The 22,500-nt window shown below is 39.2% G+C and overlaps 2 protein-coding genes across 2 annotated transcripts in view; both read right to left on the reverse strand.

Annotated features, from left to right (window-relative positions):
- LOC138029395 (short transient receptor potential channel 4-like) overlaps window positions 1-15,600 on the reverse strand; it is a 23,824-nt gene extending 8,224 nt beyond the window's left edge. Inside the window, exons 1-5 of the mRNA XM_068877151.1 lie at window positions 14,470-15,600; window positions 8,846-9,143; window positions 7,025-7,529; window positions 6,177-6,372; window positions 3,030-3,188 (exon numbers count right to left, since the gene is read on the reverse strand). Coding sequence (XP_068733252.1) covers window positions 3,030-3,188; window positions 6,177-6,372; window positions 7,025-7,529; window positions 8,846-9,143; window positions 14,470-15,483 — 2,172 coding nt within the window. The 5' untranslated portion in view covers window positions 15,484-15,600. The remainder of the gene's footprint in view (window positions 1-3,029; window positions 3,189-6,176; window positions 6,373-7,024; window positions 7,530-8,845; window positions 9,144-14,469) is intronic.
- A 1,646-nt stretch (window positions 15,601-17,246) lies between these two features.
- LOC138029384 (short transient receptor potential channel 4-like) overlaps window positions 17,247-22,500 on the reverse strand; it is a 30,796-nt gene continuing 25,542 nt past the window's right edge. Inside the window, exons 7-8 of the mRNA XM_068877139.1 lie at window positions 22,439-22,500; window positions 17,247-18,178 (exon numbers count right to left, since the gene is read on the reverse strand). The exon at window positions 22,439-22,500 is cut by the window's right edge and continues 163 nt beyond it. Of these exons, the coding sequence (XP_068733240.1) occupies window positions 18,125-18,178; window positions 22,439-22,500 (116 nt within the window). The 3' untranslated portion in view covers window positions 17,247-18,124. The remainder of the gene's footprint in view (window positions 18,179-22,438) is intronic.

The raw sequence follows: 22,500 nt of genomic DNA on the forward strand, positions 1-22,500 counted from the left end.
TATAGTATACAAAGTAAACTGTATTGATTGCGATTTCGTATATTATGGCCAAACGGATAAAACACTTACCACGAGGCTTCGTGAACATAGAAGAGCTGTCTGTGTTTGCGACAGCAATTCTAAAATTGCGCGACACGCAAACCAATTTGGTCATAATATGGACTTATCACAAGAGACTTTTCCTGGAAGCTTGGCATTCAAAGAGAGACCAGAATGCAGGGAATGAACATATAGAAATTCCTGACTTTTATGTTTCACTTGAATAATGTTCCTCGCCTCGCGCAGAGATCACGTGTGCTTGTAGTCGGACACGTACGCAAATATGACCAGTTGAAAGAAGCTGTCGCTTATTCAAACCGAGCATGACCGAAGGTTTTCGGTCGAAACGTGTTTATCAAGTTTTTAGTGAAGGTCGTTTAACGTTCAGATAAGTCAGTGTCCAACATTTCTCATAGTAATTATATACTAGTAGTACCATGAGTATGCGGAATGCTGTCGATAGCAGGTAGGGAAACGCGGGGCCGGGGCGTATTTTTTTTCCAAATTGTTTTTGTTTCAACTTTTGTGGTTATTCTCCTGTCCAGTTTTTTTGAATAATCAGACTCTGTCTTAAATTGGAACCTAATCGTTAATTTTGGCAAAATCTGAACTGCGAGTTCGTCAAAGTGTTGATGTCAATGCCGTTGTAGCTTTTATTGAAACACTGGATTTGGATCGAAGGATTCCGGACCCTCCATCTGACCATAGTCATTCCGGACGTCAAGGGGTGGGACTTACAACTGCCTAGCAAGTTCCTGTGCGAGTCTGACTTTACCCCAAACTCTTGGTGTATGAAGACGTTCAACTTGTGACTAATGTAGTTCTAGGTTAGACCATTCACTGTACAGTATCACAATATGAACAGAACATGACAAACTTTATTGATAGCACTTGGTTTTCCTAACTGTAAGTTATTAACAAAACAAATACAATATCGCGAGATACGGCCTCATAAAAGCTCATTGCTTTCTTCTTGACACGTCACCAAAACGTTCGCGACCTGAATACCTCTACAAGCGAATAATCTTATATTGACATAGCAATCGAAGTAGAAAATAAAAAAACAATCAACTTACCGATCGTTTCTTTGACGCCAACACCTAACCGTGAATTCAGATTTACCAGTACACCCGTATAGTTGATAGCAAAGAAGACGTCTAATTTTTAATTTTTAACCTTAAATTGTCTTGAATTATGAAAATACATTCTTCATTGTCTTTGTCTATTTTCAGCCTTATTAATTTATTTGATGTACTCTATCCACTTTCTACTTTGAGGTGCTAGGTTTCTACCCCATATGAACCATTTGAGCGTTAGCCCTATTAATGGAAATGGGCCCACACAACGACAGATAAACTATGATCAGGGTGGCAGTTGAACCCACGGGTTAGATCACCGCTCCCCTACCGACTGAGCTACACGGTCAGACAGGAGCAGGACGTGGGAACCAGCGATGTTAAAGTCACTGCGGCAATGAACATGTACAAGTAGAAGGAAGGATTACGTTTTTGCAAACGTTGGCCTTGAAGCACTTATATTTGAACAGACTTAACTTATTAGAGTATAATGTGAAGTTCTAGGTTTCTACCCCATATGAAGCATGTGAGCGTTAGCCCTACTAATGGAAATGGGCCCACACAAGGACCGAAAAATTCTGACCAGGGTTGGAATTGAACTCACCCATTTCCATAAGTAGGGCTAACGCGCGGAGCACCATAGTTAAGAAAATATGGTTATCCGTCGATGCAAGAAATTTTGGTTTTATAGCCATGACGTCATCGACCGTCCGTACGTACGTACGTGCACCTCCCCATGTATGCCAATATGACCAGTGTCATGCTAGTTTACAGCATACATCTTTGATATTGGACATCCATGTTTTGATCAATTGACAGATGTCAAAACAAGGTATCCGCTGACCAGTATCACGTGACCATATCGATGGCTTAAGCCTAGAGCTCACCGAGGTCAGCTGTTTTTTTTTTTAAGTTGGCGGCTGACCAGGTACTGGTTTTCAATTGGATTGCAGGCTCAACCCAGGTTAACTCACCGAAACATAAGGCTTCATTTTTCGCCCGCTTTCTGTGGCTCGACGCGGCTATACGGCCATACTACGTCAACTATAGTTCTTACACAGTCAACGCTTTTCATGTTCAGGTGGAAAACTGTTTGGAAAATGTTTTGTTTTTGCAGTTTTTGCTGGTTTCAATTCAATTTACGCTGCTACACAGTTATTCAAGTCAAGCATCGGAGGGATATAAACTAAAGCTGAGTGTTTATTTTTAATTTGCTTAGAGCTGCTTTTTCTCTGTATTGCAATTTTTGGCATATCTTTAGAAGCTCTGATAAGGTTACATGATGCCTGGACTGGAAGACCTATGACTACAACAGAATGACTAGAATTTCACTCGAAAAACCGATATCGTACTCATGGCAATATCGGTTTTTGGCGTATAATGCAATGCAATAGTTCAATAGTTCACTTCAATAGTTAGGCAATGAATTTTTCTACAGAAGGAAGCAAAGAAAATGATTTAATTATTAAAGCAGCAACCGAAAACATCAAAACGCGGACAATTCGAAACCTTTTATTTTCACTAATCCTACAGGCAATAAGAATAAATGACAAGGGAGCTCGGCTTTTAGGCTTAGTTAAATCTATATATTACAGTTAAACTGCGGAATAGACATGAAATGAGACTTGAAAAGAACATCCCAGTGAGTTAAACCACAACTTAAGCAAATGCAAGGGCAAAGGAAGCCTTAAAAAAAAAATTCAGGCTTAAACGTGATCCATGAGCGTGCGATTACGCTGCACTTGCTCCACCAGCTGAGCTATCAATCCAGCTTGGTGCTGGTTAATGGCGAGCTACTTCAAGTTGTCTCCCGTTAGACAGATGTTGTGTATTCAGCATGTTCGATGCATGCAAAATGATTGGCCCTTATCATCGGCCAGGAGCCTACACTTGCACTTACTACCTTACACTTACTTTGTTAATGCACCTGCATCGTTTCGCAAGCCACTGTATACAGGATGCAGCTTTGTCCACGGGAATGAGGTTAAATGGAGGCGGCAAAGGACTGACCTCACTAACATAATACATCCAGATGCGGGTTCTTGAAAACTTCCAATTCATGTCTTTTTTTTCCTGAAAGAAGGAAAATTGTCAAAGGGTTAGCTGTGCTAAGTGATTATGAAACAAAAGAGAGGCACTAAGAGCCAACCATGGTGATGGGTTCAATGATCATGAGCCGGAGACATGAATAGGAAGAATTTGCCCACGTTTTACAAAGTACAATCCTCTACCATCATTATAGTGGTTTGGTTTCTCCTTCTCTGTGCCTTTTGCCGTCTTCAAGGCGATACAAAATCCTCCTATTGCTGTAATGGACATTTAAAGACTTTCGTTCATTATGCAGTAAAGACGGCTACGACAAAGGGAACAGACACCACAAAAATGGGAAAAATTTCAGTGCTGCACTTGCGGAACGTATTGTGGTACATTTCTTTGTCGAACTATGCAAAACAACAGGAACAACTAAATTGAAGCACACAACAGTAAATCGTTTGTTCTCTACCTTTGCCTCAAAGCTCTTTTACTCTTTAAGCTCAATTTAATCAAAGGATATTTCTTTCATACTGTTAGTTGGGAACGAGATCGAAGAATCGCGAAATGCTCAAAATAGCGTGCAGTCGTATTTTGGAATGAGGTATTCGTTGCCGCCGTACTGGTGATCTTCTTCTCTTCCTTTAGGGGTCGCCACACCGGATCTTCTGCCTCCATCAAACCTTATCTTCTGCATCCTTTCCTCTCGCACCAACCAACTTCATGTCCTCTTTCACCACATCCATAAACCTCCTCTTTATCTTCGTCTAGGTCTCTTGCCTGGAAGTTCGAGTCTTCTAGCGACATATTCGCTAACCCTCCTCTGTACATGCCCAAACCATTTCAATCTGGCCTCTCTGGTTTTGTTTCCAAAACATTTAACATGCGCTGACCCTCTGATGTACTCATTCCTGATCCTATCCATCCTTGTCACTCCCAAAGAGAAACATAGTACTCTTTTGTGGCATGAAACCATACTGCTGCTCACAAAAACTGGCTTCAACTACACTTTCCCATAACTTCATTGTATGGCTCATCAACTTTATTCCTCTGTAATAGACCATATTCATAAATGGCGGCCAGTAAATTAATATTATTTTGTCTTGGTGCTAATGAGACCAACAAGCCTCACTCTAAAGCAACATATCTTTTCTATTTTGGACATGAGAACGAGGACATTTGGCCTTATTAGCACAAGGACGAAGTAATAATTTATTGGCCGCCATTTAGAAACACTGTCTATTCCCACAACCCTAGGCCTTTATCTCAAAAATCGGCACCAGCACACATCCATTACTCGGCATCCTTTCACTTCATAAGTGAATGTTGAATGACCTAGTCAAAAAATCTACTGCCACCGTATCTCTCCTAGACACTTCCATACCTCAACAGGTATATCACCAGGACCAGCTGCCTTTCCACTCTTCATCCTCTTCAACCCCTTCGTCAACTAAGCCTTACTAATCTTTGCTACGTCTTGGTCCACAGCAGTCACCTCTTCTACTCTTTGTTACCTTTCATTTTCCTCATTCATCAACTCTTCAAAGTACTCTTTCCATCTTCCCATCACACTTCTAGCACCTGTCAATACACTTCCATCTCTATGTGTAAACGCCCTTACCTGCTGCACATCCTCCTCATCTGTATCTATCTGTATTTCTTCTTCTTCTTCAATCTGTATAGATCAGTCTCTCCCTCATTACTGTCCAACCTAGGACCTGTCTCAATGTCTCCCTGAAAACCACACAACAGTCTTCTTTCTTCAGCTTCCACCACTTAGTTCTCTGCTTTGCCTTTGTCCACTTCATTTTCCTCACCACCAGAGTCATCCTACACACCATCATCCTATGCTGTCTGGCTACACTCTAACCTAACACTATTTTGCAATCACTGATTTCCTTCATGTTAAATCGTCTACACAAGATGTACAAGTACAAGGAAGGATTACGTTTTTGCAAACGTTGGCCGTGTAGCACTTATATTTGAACAGACTTCACTGATTCGAGTGTAATGTGAAGCGCTAGGTTTCTACCCCATATGAACGATGCAAGTGTTAGCCCTACTAATGAAAATGGGCCCTCACAAGGACAGAGCTAAACTCTGACCACTCTGGCCAGAGTTCTTCCTCATCACCTCTGTTGCCTACTCCAACATATTTGTTAAAACCCCCATCAATCCCCATTCTCTCACTTTTGGGAAATCTGCATCACTTCATCTAACTCACTTCAGAATTTGCCCTCAGATTCTTCTTACTCAAGTCCTAACCTCAGGGCATAACCACAAACATTATTGAAAAACACACCTTCAATTTCTAACTTCAGACTCATCACTCTATCTGAGACTCTTTTTTACCTTCAGAACATTCCACAAAATTTCCACCTTCAAGATAACTCCTACTCCATTTTTCTTCCCATCCACATCATGATAGAACAGTTTCAACCCTGCTCCTAAGCCTCTATCCTTGCTACCTTTCCACCTGGTCTCCTGAACACACAGTCTCCCACCTCCTTCCTCCTCTGCATCATGTCAACCAACTCCCTAACGTTTCCTGTCATAGTTTAAATAATGAAAGTCCCTACACTTAATCCTCGTCTCTTGCTTTACGTCTTTTCTCTCTGCCTGCGTGCACGCCTTCCTCTTTTCCTTCTTCGACTAACAGTAACACAATTTCCGCCAGCACCCTGTAAGTCAACTGCACCGATGTTGCGTCGTTGTTAAGCCGTGACTTCGACCGATCCGGTTTGGGGTTCGTTCTTGTGATCCGCAGATCTAATTTAATAAATATTTTAGGTCGGATTCCTGACACAACGCTTTACATTTATCCGGGCTTGAGACTGGTATAAGAAGGGCACCACTGGCTTGCGCCCCCTTAAGGCTGCAGTGATAGTGGCCAAAAAATCCTTATTAATAATTTTTCGTCTAAAAGTGAGAAAAGTCAGAGCGAGATTGGAGACTGAGTGTCTAAAGTTCTGACCTTGGTAAATCAGTTAAACAGCCGATCCGGTTAAGTAATCTTTGCTTTAAACTCACCGCAACTTTTTGATACGAGTTATTGAGCATAGCAATCAACAAGTTTAGGGCAACCAGCACGGAAGCAAGGCTATATCCGGCAAAAACAATCATTCCTGTGACTTCAGTGATCTCCGCGTTTTTGTTGGTTTCGAAATCTTCAAAGGTTACATGCCCAAACAGTGCCCAAAACAATGTGGATAGCGTGCCTCCAAATCTATGAAGGCAAAGGAAAAAGTGAATGGCGTTAAGGAAACTTTATCTTCTTCCTTTAAAGCAAAAGTCCATCGAAAAACAAAACGGACAAATGGAGGATTTCCTCGTCCCTTATTGGTTATAAAGATGTCAATTTGCTACTTTTTGTTGTCCAAACAAACGGCTATCTTAAGTATGGATTACAAATCTGATTAACGAAAGAAATAGGTGTTTTTGAAAACTCATGTCTTTCGTACTGGATTACCGTGGCTTGTGTTTTTGGACCAATTTTTATACAGCAAACGCTTGTGAACAAAGAAGAACTTGGTTGCGATCTGTTTCTTTGGAAACTCGCGTAGAATGGTAGGTATGTAGCTTGTCGATGAGGTTGTAAATACATCGACCAATTCAACGTTAATTTAATGCTCTCTTCTTCTTCGGAAAACACCCAAAACACCCTGATAAGGTCTGATCAGGTGTGTCCGCGACAATTAAGGAAGTTATGGGGGTCCGTTAACGGATCAAAGTCACCGCTAATAGACCCCCTCTTCATCGTTTGCTTGCTATGATAGAACACACGTGACTATATCATACCCGTATGTCTTTCTTGGAGACTAGGTTAAATGATGATGACGATAAAGACGATGAACATATATTTTTGTTTCATCACTTACTTTTGATAGCTGTGACTTTCTGTGCCGTTTTTAAATCCTGTCAGGTGGTTTGAGGTCTGTACATCCTGCGAGTAAAGTTTCCTCATGGCAAGAGCGAACGCAAAAACATTGAGGCCAAAAAGTGCAAAAAACCTTAAAATATCCTTGACCATCATCATTAGCGATAAATGAAGAGGTCCTAGGACAGAGTTCACTTGAAAGAAATGTGAAGCTTCAAAGAATGTAAGCACCAAAGCCAGTGCGTAGAAACTGTTGGATAATAAGAGACAGTACGGACCGAGTGAAGGGTTACCCAGTTGATCGCGTACATTAACCCATTCTCCGGAATCGGAGACTGCCAATGCAAAGCCCACGAGCCAAAGGCCAGAGGCGAGGATATAGGATGCAATCATGGGTATTATTGCCAGGTGCCACCACTCTCCCAGGTATCTGTCGACGCCTTGGTGTTTAACGTTTTTGATCTCCTGAACAGTAATTCCAAACACCCAAATTCCGATCAAAACAGCTGCAATAAGTAAATGGGACAAAAATAATCAAAAAGAGATGTTAAATTCAGAAAGAAAGTACAATGACCAAGCGCCAACACCAGCAGCGACAATTTCTCTGGTCCCGGAAGCAAAGAACCGCTTAGATTGCTAACTGGAAAAATGGAATCATTTGCATAGCATGAGGTTTTTTCATTATCCGTTACTCTCCGTAAACACAATTATGGAAATGAGTGACGCCAGTCCAGGGTTCGTGATATTTCAGGGTTAAATTTTGCCTGAACAAATTTAATCGCCCAGGAGATTTCATCCTTTCAGTAGCAGCTTATTCGCGATCCATAATCAAACGAAAGATCATTCCTAGACAGGTGTACCTTATTACTGGCGTCTCAAGGAAGTTGATTTTAAATCATTCAATCACTGTTTGAAATAAGTTTAATTTAACAATCTAGGAAAAACGTAAGTGTGCATGATTTCATACGACAACAATATAGTTAAGTAACGCGAAAAGAAACTGCTTCCTACTGAAATTGCTACCTTTAATTAAGAGCTTGCCCTGGCGTTTTAGCTCTTATCGAATTCTTTTTCTAATTTGAGTGTAGGTTTCTAATGGGATGTTTTAGCACTACTACACTTGTTGATCAATCTCACGGAACAAGCCCTTAAGCCAATCAGCGGAAATGAGAGCAAAAACATTTGTTCCTGCGTTTTCAAGCGTTCATCACATTCTGCAATTAAGATTTGTTCAGTATCCGGAATCACGATTGACGTAAAAAATACTTTGGTTTAAGTTTTCAAATATGATTAGGAATGCACATGGTTAGATGTACGCCGATTTTGATAAGCGCCACGAAATGTCCTTTTGCTCGTCTTTCCTACTACATCATCACACATCACTCGCATTTAGAATACAGACAAGTAACGTCACAAATCGACGCAAAGACATCTAGGAAAACTTCCTACTAAACTACGCAACCGCTGTAATGATGATGATGTAACCGCTGAAAATTTAAAAGCCTCTGGCATATGGTTCCCCATAAGAATTTAAGAATTTCAGACTTTTAGTTTTCACCTCGATTTAATACATTTTGAAGTGAATAGTGTGTTGAAATTTGTATATATGTGAGATGTGAATTTAAAAAAGTTGTTCTCATAAAACTCTTTCAAGTGTCCTAGAGATCTAAACTCTGCTCCTCGAACAAAAATTAGACTTGATGGAAAACTTCTTGTTGATTATCAAAATTCGGCGCGCATCTAACGGTGTGCATTCTTGTACAGAAGACTAAGTTAGTTAAGCGCCACTCATGGCTAGAGAAAACTACTCAAGTCGACATACATAGAGGCGATATCCGAAGAAACGAATCGAATTTATCCTGGAAAGCAGACATCGTAACCAAAGCCAGAAACCACATGGTAGAAGAGACATGACTCAAGAGTTTGTACAGTGGCATCTCAAGCTTCTTTGTCACTCGATTGGAAGGAGTTAGTATGTATCCCAGCATGCACAGCGGCATCAATAGAAAATACAGCAACGCCAGGAAAAATCTCTTAAGGGAAGAAAAATGATTCCATTGATGTGTGCCTCTATACACAACTGAGTTTAACATGACTTGGCTGTATGGATGAGCTATGAACTGGAAAAAACAATGTCAATAAAAATAATAAGTGTTAACAAAAATGATGACAACTAAATTGAAAGAGTCGACTTAGATATTTGGGCCCTTTGGTCCCCGTGACTTTGGCAGATCACGCCATATTCCCACGATCGAAGCGTTTCTATTCCTAGCTAGTACCATGGCTTTCTTTGTTGGATAGTCATGAGAATGTGGTGTTATTTCACGATCACACCTTTTAAGCACGCCTTTAAATTTTCCTTTTATCATCATCGCGTCATGACTACTATGTTGGTTCTGTGTGATATTTGTATTTTAGCGGACATATGCTAAATTTTAATCTTGTATGGTAGGATATTTATCTGGATTTTTCACTTTTAATTGAAATTTATATATAATATTTATCTATTCTATTTTATTACGATGTCTGGGGGAGGATTCGCTTCCTCCCCGTTGGCAGCTAATTGCATTTCTTCAATTGCATTTGTTCATTATACAAATAAAGTTGTTATAATAATAATAATAATAATAATAATAATAATAATAATAATAACAATAACAATAATAATAATAATAATAATAATAATAATAATAAAACAACTTTATTTATTTCACTTACATTAAAATAAATAGAAATGATTGATAATAAAAAAATTCAAAATTCTATAAAATTACGAATTCCATGATGCAGAGATATTAAAATCATACAATCGAATTATACTAATGACGGCTAAACCAGTGTCCATAAAACGCCCCGAGTATAAAAACATATAGACCGTGTATCTCAAATATCTGCACTAGCTACATTTATTTTACAGTCTAATGATTGCTCTATCTTGCTACGAAACGGCGTTCGCGAACCTCTAACGCATGCATGTACCGATCTTAAGAGTTCAAACGAAATCTGTGTCCTGAACTAAGTGATTACAATATGATAAGGCTCGGTATCTTTCTGGGCTATCTTGTCTGCGAGATGCTTTAAGAACCGCTGACACTCGTTTCCCATTCCGCCATTGGTTCCAAATACTGAAGGCGTAAACGAACCCATTTCTACATCTAACACCCTAGCTCTGCTGGTACTTGCGTTTTTTCTCTTCTTCTTGCTCCTTGAACACTTCCGATGTTGGCTTGCTCTGGTAACACTTGGAGTTGACGTGCGTAACTCTTACATCAAAAAATGCCGTAACTCCTCTTGCCCAGAACCCTCCCGCTTTGATGTCCAACCTTGCGTCAGAACTTGTAACAGCGCTCCTCAAATGAAATCGCTCGTTGTCCAGGGGTTGAAGGCGTGGTTCGATTTCGACATTATTGCAGATCTTGTCGATGAATGTCGTTAACAAGTTCTGTACACCATCATGTCTCTGCCCTACAAACCCCCCTTTTTAAAAGAGAGGGCGTGGCCAACGGTGAATTTATCCCCACATACGCAATGACTTGGTAGATCGACTAAGGGCAGGTCATAACGCAAGCGTAGCGAGTCTCTGAACTCTTGCTTGTTCAGGGCTAAACCCTGGTCTGCGAGGGGCATCGCATTCAGCCAAGAACTTGCGCCCTTGTCTCTCGATTGGTTGACCAGTCGCAGCAGGTCTGGGGAGAGACTTGAATCGATGCTATCCATTTTCTCTTTGGCCCTTGCTCTCTTAAGTGATTGTTGATGCCTCTTTAGCTCCTCCATAGATCTTTCTCTAATAATGATGATAATAATAATAATAATAATAATAATAATAATAATAATAATAATAATAATAAAATAAAACTGTTTAAAAATATATCTATAAGTATATAAAACAATCACAAATCTAAAAAAAACTATTCCCAGTAATAATAAAAATGTATATATAAAAGTTATAGAACCTAGATTTTCGCAAGGCATCTATCTAATTCAAAGTCCGCTAATAATAATAATAATAATAATAATAATAATAATAATAATAATAATAATAATAATAATAATAATAATAATAATAATGGACCTCCCCTCTCTCCATTCCAAGAAAGATAAAGGTCAGTAACACATTTGCATACCCGATACTGCAGTATTATATGAGGTCATGCGAATGGGTGATTGAAGATCTGCAAGAACTAGACAGGAAAACCCGAGCAGTAATAGCACAGAACAAGGGCAAGAACAACTATGAGTCAAACCCAATGTAAAACTGATCAAGATACTTGGGAGGTCGCGGCCTGAAGGAGGTACAATATACGGCTACAAAAAACAAGACAGCGCATTACATTACAACAAGCTGAAACCCTTATAAAGAAATTTAAGAACCTTTCAAGACGCTTAAGAAGATAAAAAAGAGAAGATCAGTAATTAGAGATTTGAAAACTTACGCTCAAGACCTGAACTTAGACACTACATTCAATAAAGAGCTCAAATGCACTACAGTAAAAATGGGCGCGAGAGAAATTGTCTTAACAATCAGCACCACGAAGTGCATCCAGCAGCTACTCAAAGAGGCAACAGGTAAAAAGTACCAACTACGTCATCCAACGTTGGAAAGATAACGACATCTCTAAGCACATCTTCAACCCAACCCGAAAGTGAAAAAATATACCTGATGTTGTACTGATTATACACACTAGCATCCTACAACAACTGGTCCCTAAAAAAGTATACAAAGAAACAACAAAAGCGGGGATTAGATCTAACTTGCTCGTTGTGCCGCAATACAGAAGAAACCATCCCAAACAATCGAGACATGATAAAATGTTAAGACCAATCACACCACTTCCTATTATCATTATAAAACATGGAAAACGATGACTCCAAAGCTTATAACCAAGCAATCCCCAAAAGAAGTATTGAAAATGACCAAGCTTAAATACTTTGGGATACAGCCATCTAGCTATAAATAAAGCACTGGAGAATCGAGTAAATAGGCCAGATATAACCATAATCATACCTGTGGAAGGAACTATGTGCAACGTAGGACAAATCAACGACAGGAATGAGTATAAGAAGAGAAAGTACCTGTACCTATGACTAGGTCTACGTATGCTCTATCCTGAATACGAAATCAGGCAAATCAATATGGTGTTTAACTTCCTGAGAGATTTCAACAGCATCCTAGAGAAAGAACCTTCTGACCAAGCCCACAAGAACGAAACTCTCAAACTCCCAACCAACTACCAACTATCATGCGGCAAGGGAGAAGAGTGCACGAGATACCATAACAGGCTGGCAGAGCTAGTCGCAGCGAAGAAAGGAGAGGACTATGCCGCCACCGTCTTTTGGATACGTTCTAAAGTCTCTTTTGCCATCCTTAGGTCGGCTCTACGCTGTCTTACAGGATCAAGAACAGCTAAAAGAACAATTAGTAGTAATGTTCAAGAAGTGGACTTTGAATTACATAGATGCCTTTCCAAAATCTAGGCCCTATGATTTTTATATATACATTTTTATATAATATAGCTTTTTTGTGGTTTATTGAATCGTTTTTATTTTATTTTTTATTTTATTTTTATTTTTTTATCAGTACACTATTTATTGTAAAATTTAAATAACTGAATGTAATAATTATGTAAATATTCAGTTTCTTTTAGCGTTCTTAATCTTGTAAGTAATTATTGTGAAGTTGTAATAAATTATTCTTTATTATTAAAAAAAATATTATTATTATTATTATTAATAATATTAATAATAATAATAATAATAATAATAATAATAATAATAATATTATTATTGTTATTATTATTGCTTTTACCGCTCTGGTAACGCGTTTAAGTGTTCGGTGATTTAAAAAAAAATTTAACTTGTGTCCAGTTCCGCAGTTCAGTCACGTATACATGTTGTCGGTGAAAGCCGGTCTCAGGTTGAATCAGTTTTTACCTATGTTAAAATGGTGATCCTCATTTTACCAAGGTTGAATATGCACTCTACCTAGTGCTATCAACCCCACCTCCCCCTTCCCCCCCCCCCCCACCCCCGCCCAAAAAAAGGATTAAAAACATCTTCTTAATGTTTCGTACCATCTTCTCGGTTTCTGTATTCATAGAGTTATCCATTCAGTCTCAACATTACAACACAGTAAGGGAACAAACAACGGTACGCACATGCTCTTACCGGTAATTAGAATCGAACTCGGATCCTCCAGATCTATAGTCTCTGTGTGTCTTCACTATCACTACACTACAACGACGAACATGCTCAACCCAACACACAGTTCATCAGTTACTTAATATAATAATAAGTCAATTGATAGCCATGTATAATAACCAAAACTAATCCTAACCTGACCCAAATTTTTCTCTAGGTTTAATTTAGGTTCCAAAAGAATTTTCCTCAGTACATCTGAGTGCGTATTCAACCTAGGAAATATGAGGATCACAAATTTAACCTAGGTAAAAACGGATTCAACCTGAGAACGGATTTCCCACGCAACATATATTCTCTTCAAGTCACTAATTATATGATAGTCTCTGCAGCGCTAACAAAAAGTTATCAACTGAAAAGGTACAGTTGAAAGGGCTATGTCATGATATACTGAACAATGCTTGATATTTTCTAAATGAATGGAGACTCTAGTTAGTTCGTTGACTTGAAACTATGTTGCATGTTATGCACTGCAACTAAATGATTACGTTCGAGGAGAACGCATTCTAATCGTGTCAGTTGCGCGGGATGTTCCACGGGTACACAAAGTAAGACCATAAAATGATAAGCCTTCGTTTCTCCCCAAAAAGTCTCTAAGATGCTCAGTTAATGCTCATTATACATAGGCTGATCTAAGGCTGTTTTTAAAATTTCAACATTTTAACACAAATAAAGATTCAGCCGTTCACAAAAACGTATATGAACAACACAAATGTAGTATAACAAGTTAATAATATATGGCATTTGATATTTAAGTGACGGAAAGTTAGCCTTTGTTATTAAATTGCAATATAAGTGATGCTTCAGTGTAATCTTCCAGGGATTGTTCTAGTCGATTTTATCGCAAATAATATTTTTACTTTCATTTTCTCTGAAACAAACTTTTTTTGGGGGAAAATGACACTAAAATGCTTGAATAATGCTTAATGCTTTAGCCTCACTAAAATTCTCTAAAAAATCCCAGCATAATGTACAAAAACCTAGTTACGGCTTGCCGAAGGGAAGTCAACAGAGCCCTGTTAAACGGGATTAATACCTGGATGGGTAAATGTCTCGTCGATGACGAAACAGGAATCGAACGCATTTGATCTAATCCTTCATTACTGCTAGTTATATGACAATTAATTTCTAAAAAGAAAGATACTCACTAGCCTGAAAACACGCTTGATTAATCATTTAATGGAACAACTTTAAAACCGAAGCTCATCAGTTGTTAGTTTATGTAATATAGCGAGTATTGTTTTTACTTACTTTCCTGTTTCGATATTTTATGGCCAGGTTAAGAACCAATATTCTCTGTTCTTTGTCCTTCAGGAAAACGTCCTCTTTCATCTTATCCAGTTCCGGCATGTCCATAACGGCGGCTATTTCCTCAAGATTTCTGCACTCATCTAGCAACTGAATAGCAAAATTCTCGCTCTGATCTGAAAGTTCTATATAATCATCTCGAAATTCTCCTTCTTTTTTAGAAAGGTCCTTTAGCTTCTTCTTTAGGGCAATCGAACGGAATAAAGGATCGTTGTTCAAATGCTGATTGCTCTTTTTTCCTAACTCCTCTTGTTCTCCGGTTTCGTGAAGAAACGAATGTGCTATATACAGTGGGTTGGCTAGGGCGCGATGCGTGTTCAGTTTTACAAGTGATTCTCTGAGTCTCATCATTGTCTCTTTCTCATTTCGATCGTCAAAATCCTCAGCTTTGCGTAATTGCGGATCTTCCACCTTAAAACCTTTACTGATAAGAAATTCAACAATTTCGGAGTTTCCGATCAGCACAGCCAACACAAGTGGTGTCAAGAATTCGTCAAAACTACCCGAAATACCTTTAATCGTGGATGCTGTAGCCCTTTCGAGGGTTTTAGGTGCCGTTTCTCTTGGTATATTGGGGTCGTTGGCCACTAAGACCCTCACGCATTGCAAAGAGTTGTTCCGCACTGCTTGAAACAAAGCCGAACCAATTTCGGCTTTATTACTCAACAATATTTGCATCATTTCGATAGCTTCTTCCTCTACGGCTATTTGCAGGGCTGTTTCACCATTATAATTTTTGCAGTTGACGTCTACATGTTTGGCATAGATCAGTTCCTTAACGATTTCTTTTTTACCGCCGCGAACTGCTTCGAAAAATGCCACCTCGTCCACACTCAAGGAACAAGCCGACTCTTCATTGTCGTCGATCATCTCGGGAGCTGAATCTGTGCCGTTAACTGTAACGTTTTCTAGATGAGCCTCAACGGCATACGAAGCATTGATCTGGTGCGACATCATGCCAAAAGATCCACTAGCAACTTTACTGAGAAACTCGTTGGCGCATCGATATCGCTACTAGACGAACCTTCGCGCTCTTAAATAACGATTGCTTCTTTCGGTTTGTATAGACACAACTTTTTCTGTGTACCGTAGCGACAATACTTCTATGTGATTATTCAATTTTAATTATGACATAGCCACTGAAGTGAAACAGATTGTAAGCAAGGAATGACCAAATGCATAATAAAAAGAATTAAAAATCTGTTGTCACTGACTAAAAAAAGTTAACCTTCTTCAGCATAAAATGGCTTATGAATTTAAATGAGTGTTTAATTAAAAAGAACCGCGGAAACGTCATTTGGGATTACCAAGGGCCAAGTGACGTTTCCGCGGCTCTAATTTACATTCGTAAGCCATTTTATGCTGAAGAAGGTTATAGTATTTTCACCGAAACCTTCATAACAAGTTTTTTAGTCACTGACAACAAATTTTAAATTGTTTTTATTATCATGCCTGACTACACCTATGGTATTTTAAAATGCATATTTTGTAAGGAAAATGTTTATTGTTTCACAAACTTTCCTACTTCCTTGTTTGAGGTAATAAACGCGAATTAACGCTAGTCACGAAAGAACTGTTCCAAGTAGACTCTTGTTAAACCCTTGGGCTGCCTTTATGATAGAGAGTTGGGGTTTTTAATTACAACTGAGATGAATATCTAAACATAGTTAACCATTAACTATGGTCTAAATGACTGGCGTGTTATAAGCATTGATCAGTTTCAAATAACGCTGATAACAGTTTCTAGCCCAGGCAACTATTTGGAAAACCCTGATTTACAGTGCGATATATAGTAAGTCCATATGAGCCCTCATTAATAAAGAACGCTCAGCATTCGATAATTTTATAAGTACCTATGCTATTGAAACAGTTAAAAAATTAACTGACTTGATTGATAGCTTCCGTCATGAGTCGAGTGGTGACTTACAAGGGAGAGGGTCCAATTTGCGTCATTTGAAAGACGACTGTATTGCCATTAATTTAGAAAATTCAAAACCCTGCTACCACGCACTGCATGCGAATGAGTAAGGACCGGAACTTTCAGATTTGTTTCCGAAAAAATGCACGGCTCTGGGGTCTCGTAAAGATAGCAAAATGTCCTCTTTCTGCAAAAGGCGAATGATAGGTATAATTTCTGAAACGAGCAATATTTTCTGTTTTTAATTGTTGGTTGGTTTTATAAGTGTAAGATGGAAGTATTACCAAGGCAAAGGAAAATTGATAAATGGAACAAAGCGGAAACGAACGACGAAATTGCCGGTTTACGTCAGTTATATTAATTGACCTCGTAAGAGGAAACATTGTGGTTCTTCACTGTGGCAGTGTGTTTTTACATCGTTGGTAAGGATTTCAAGGCTTCCTGTCGATTTTAATTTCCACTAAACAAGGTTAAAATAAAGCAACGTGTACTCTCTAGCTCCTTAGCTTTTGTGTTTCAATAACATGCCAAAACGTCATCTTGATTGTTGCCTAGTCAATCATCCTAAGTGTTTTGATTTTCGCACTTAAGAATCCTTCTTTCAACCTATGAGAAATTAAAGTTATTTACCCATCAGTAAAGAGAAGGATATGAAACGAAAGGATCAATCTCGGATGATGCTCTTCATGATGTTCTTGAGTGAATGGAATTCATCTTATCCAGTACTAACGCTGACGATCCCAAGAAACCAACCAAGAGAAAAAACAGAAGCATTAATATTGTGATAAATTTCCACCACTGGTACAAATGAAAACTCTTTTACTTTTTCAAAAATGAGACTAATCTCCTACAGTACTGTCAAAATATCTATAAAAAAAATGTTAAAAAAGGGCGTCTCATTTTTAATCCGTTTTGCAGTGCCTTTTTTCGCGTCAAACAGTCAGCACAATTTGCTCAAAGTTGACAACATTTTAAGGAGGCTAGAAAGGGTTTCCCCACAAGTAACAAAATGAGGGTAAATGGTAGAATACAACCCTGTCGATCCCTTCAGTGGGGAAACGTTTTGATGTTTGAGTAATACTATTGTCAAATAATTTTAAATTGTTTTCGTTCCTTTTTTGCACTCTAGACTCTAGGGCCCTGCTGTTCAAACTCTAATCTCAGATAAAAAAATATACCAAGGAGCTTTCTCCTCTACTAATATTGGGCAAAACTTTACAATAGAAGAAGTCAATCTTGAAATCAAAAATAAGCAAAAGAAACTTTTGCCAAAAAGATGAAAGCATGAAAGAAACGTTTACGCTAATCCTGGATTAAGTTAACCGCCCTCCGAACAACCGGGCCCAGAGGTTTCCTCTTTTGTGTATGTCTTACGAGAAGATCATGCGCCACTGCGAGTCGCGAATACCAGGTTTCCCTTTTCAGCACGCATACTTTAAAAGATCCAACCTTCAAACCAAGCGAGCATGCCCAACATGGACTCGTTATTAAAGGTTGGTAATGATGCGGTTTGGAAGTGACAAACTTTGACGGCTCCAAACAATTGGTAGACCGCACATAGTACTTCATGTAACAGTCAGGCGCTCCATCCCGTCTTAAAGCCATGACTAGTCAGTGAAATGACCTTTATATCGTTCGTTTAAATAATACTGTTCCTTGAATGAGGAGTGGAGATTGTAATCAATTGTTTCCACTTGACCAGGCTGCAGCCTTCACTGTGGCTCCTCCCTCTTTCTGAAAAAAGACAGGGAAAAGAAGTACATAACACCGACTTCTCGAAAACTTTGAACTTGGTGCTGTATCATAAGAAACTAGAAAGATAGTGTTCTCTCACAAACAAATTAGGGAATTAATTAGTACGCGCGCTGTGATTGGCTAAATTAGCGGGTCGTATTCTACAGTACGGCCGCTGAACGCTCCGCTAAATGTGAAATTTCGATAAAAAATTATCTAGCAAGTTTTTCATGTCGTTTCTGTTACATGAACAAGTAAAACTGTTTGAATCTTGCAAGCAACTATTTCAACAACCAAGAAAAGTTCGTTTTGCGGATTTTTACCCGGCAGTCTTTGTGGCAGTTGAACCTTTCCGGTTGACTTCAACTAGTTTCCTTTTCCGCGGGGCTGATTACCACAGAGATATAATAAACATCTCACTAACCTCGTAATCTCGGTCCGTACCATAAATTAAGGACCCTCGTTTTTCTCCTTAGATTTATGGCCCGCGCGCAAGAATCTGAGGGGAAAAACGCTGGCAGTAATTTACAGTATGACCCTCGAAATCGGTTAGAAATTGCGTTCTTGTTATGTCGAAAGCAAAAATTATCGACCTCAGGCTCGTTGAATATCGGTGAATAAAAACTGAGACGAAAATAAAAACCGAGACCTCGTCTCAGTTTTTATTCACAGATGTTTACCGAGCCTGAGGTGAATAATTGTTGAGTTCGACATAAGGAGAACGCGATTTTGGGTATCCTGTGGGTAGGGTGAGCTTCAGCAAATGTTCGTTTTTTCGTTCGTCTGCTTTTTCAGTGCCATCTTGAACTACGTCATACGTGCATTAATACTTCATACGCACAAATGGCGATCATGCATCTCATATGATTGCTTGTTCCTATAGGATTGTTTCTTTCCCAACCCTTCACCTTTGCTTGCAAAGCGACTATCGAACGCACTTCAATAATCCGAGATTAGTATAACTACATAGGTGATTATTTGAAAAATATGCATTTTCTTTAAAACAATTAGTTTCTTCGTCTGTCACTCGACAAAACAGCTTGCGGCCATTTTGAAAAAAAAAACCGCTTAGGTGATTATCGGGCAATAATCACCTCAAGTGAAACCAATCAGCGCAGAGAATTTTCAATAATCACCAGCTAGTATGTAAATATCCTGATTATGATTGTTACTATTATTATCATTGCATTGCAAATGACGTGCTGACTGCCCTAACTATATTCTCGATCTCACAAACACGCATTCCCCGGCGCGCTTCAGGCAGTATCATAAACCTATAGTAACAACACCTAAGCAGTGTTGGAAGGCCTTTTAGGCTTCATTAGCATTGCATATCCATAAAACTTCCTTCGACACCAAAGACATGTTTGGGAGCTCTTTCAGAAACGAGAGAAAAAACAGTTCTTCGTTATAGTTGCTGTCGTTGAATACAAACTCGGCAAATTATCTTTCTGCGTAATGATGAGCAAAGGTTTGTGAGTCTAACTTAGACATGTTTGGGAGCTCTTTCAGAAACGAGAGAAAAAACAGTTCTTCGTTATAGTTGCTGTCGTTGAACACAAACTCGGCAAATTATCTTTCTGCGTACGAAGGGCATGGTAATGATGAACAAAGGTTTGTGAGTCTAACTTAGTTGGAGAAATATCACAGAAATATATGCATTTTGAACTGCGGGTCATAGCAGCTTAAAACGTTTAAGACGTTGGGATCGAGCCTAAATATTTTGCGGACTGTAAATAACTCGCTCGTCAACCTTTTACAAGAATTGATGTAAAAAATGTAAAAAAAAATGTACATCTACATCTACATGTTCCAGCACTCGGCAAAGTCCCTTTTTGAATTGCGGCTCTTTTTGCTTAGGTGGCCTCATACACCACAAGCCTTTTTAGAGACATCACCGCCAAGCCGGCCACTTCTGCTGCAGAGAACAGGGCAGCCACAACACCAGGGACTTTATTCCCTACTCTTCTCAAATAGTGCTTAGGTTCTTTAACGTCCCACAGGGAACTTATGAAGATAGAAGATATTTGTGAGATCTACGGGATCTACGGTTTACAGTCCTTATCCAAGAAGACTTGAAAGGCGGCACTTTCTTCTCAGTTATTTTAAGATCCTGAGTGTTGATCCGGCCGGGATTCGAACCCGCGACCTCCCGCGTGACAGCCCGACGCTCAACCAACTGAGCCACCGGTGCGCACCGGGACGGTTAGATGTAAATGTAAATGTAAATGCTTTGTTTATAGTGGAAGTGCACTTAGCTATCAAGCTAGTATACAGGCACTCCACTGTTAACAAGGTGAAAGTAACAATTCAAACTTAACAGAAACGTTATTAAAAACCCCAACTGGCGGGAGGCAACCAGTTGGCAATTTACAAAGCGTGGTGGAGTTGAATCCGGGACAACCGGAAACAAATCCAAGCCAGAGGTTAAACGGGATTTGAACCCGGAGCAGCCGCATGCAAACCCAACGCTCTAACCACTGGACCACACTGCCTCCCACAATGTGCAGAGATGCGTAAAGATGATTTACAAATGATAATCAATTTACAGTGCGATTTCGTTCGGATTAGGGTCTTTAAGATAGTACTCGACGGTAGACTGGGACGGTTAAATGAGTGTTATGTCACGCAAAATCCCCGTGACATTTGACCGTCGTGCTTCTAGGACGGTATGTTTTCGCGGAGTTTTTCGTCGTGGAAACTACGGTGAAAACGGTAAGGATGCATCCATACTTATTCGCTCTATTTTAGTCTTTTCCTTTATTATGCATTGAAAACTGATCACTCAATGGGTCAAATGTGCATTTGATTGTGTTTGTCTTAATTTATCCATCGCTGAAATGAAAAAATCTAGCGAAAATTCTGAGTTCATTCATAGACATCACAGGACATCACTCGGCCACATGGCGGCTCAAACCAGAATTTGCTTGTTCTCAATGTAGCGTTATCCATAGTCCGCCATGACACAGGAGGAAAACAGAAAAGAACGGTAAAAGATATAATTGTAGCCGCATTTTTTGTTTATGAACCAATTCCCCTTGGCGGTCTGAAACGATTTTGATTAATTTCAGATGTGTTGTCTTTCAAAGGAATTTCAGTCGGTCTAGCTTTAACAACTAGCTAGCTTTGTTGTTCTTCTGATTTCCACTTTCTGTTACGATGGCTAGGCAATTTTGAACACTACTTGTCGTGTTTGTCGTGGAACAACGAATTAGCCCAGTCAAACGAATAAAAGGCCCTTTTGACATTAGTTTTGACCGCTGCTTTTGTCTGTACTAGGATTTACACTCGCTAGAATCCAAGGAATCTAAACAAAATGGTTCAAATTCCCAGGAAGGACAAAGAGGATTCACTGATTCGTATTCATGGTATAAAATAAGAAATTCCTCCTCGCTAATTGAATCCTCTGCAAAAGAAATTACAAGAGAATTTCTCGCCTCTTCAAAAGACATGTTTATTCCACCGTCCTACGGTCGTGTTGGCCGAATCTTAAGGGGGATGGCTCTTACCTACCAAACCGTTGCTCTGGACTTCTTCAAAGAGCCATTTCTCTAATTCCTTTAACTCTACAGTTATCCTTTTTTGCCAAGTGTTTTCTATTTAACATTTCTTTGTCTGTCTTGACTCACAACTGCATTTGGTAAATCACGTTATCAAAACAGTAAATGCCTAAAAACGTAGCGAGTTAAATATCTTTTCCACAAATTTTTAACGCAAAAGTGTGAGAACATTCTAGCACAAAATTTGTAGCATGGATTTTAAAAGAAATCATTTCTCAAAATAATTGTGACGTCATAAGGCCCTCCCTTGATACATTTTTCAAAATATCAGATCCATTTTTTGTTGAAATAGAAATTCCATGCTACAGTTTACGAAAAATTATGGGACAGTTCCCAACCGGTGAAAAAAGTGCCTCTTCCTTTCGTTTCCTGAGAGCTTTTACCTGTTTTACACTCAAACGCACGGCAGAGGACTGGGACTAGTTGCGCATGCGCGTTCTGATTGAAGTGATGTCAGTTTTCAGTTTTTTTTTTCAGTTTTTACATTTTACATTTATATTGAAAACTTTACTTCATAGAACCATCCATGGAACCTTTTTGCAGGGTTCTTTGACTAAAAAGCTTTCTTAGCAACCATTGTCTTTCACCCCACTTAAGTTTAAAATTTTCGCGCCTCTCACCCGTACTCGTCCCAAGTCTCCGGTATACACATCCAACCGTCCCAGCCTACCGTTGTCCACTATCTTAAAGTCCCTATTACCTTCGCAGCGGGCGTACGAAATTGCTTTACAGCAAGCTGTAGTGTCTGTAGTGTTCGTGTGA

This window comes from Montipora capricornis, chromosome 2 (genome assembly GCF_036669925.1).
Source record: "Montipora capricornis isolate CH-2021 chromosome 2, ASM3666992v2, whole genome shotgun sequence".
Classification (NCBI taxonomy): Eukaryota; Metazoa; Cnidaria; class Anthozoa; order Scleractinia; family Acroporidae; genus Montipora; species Montipora capricornis.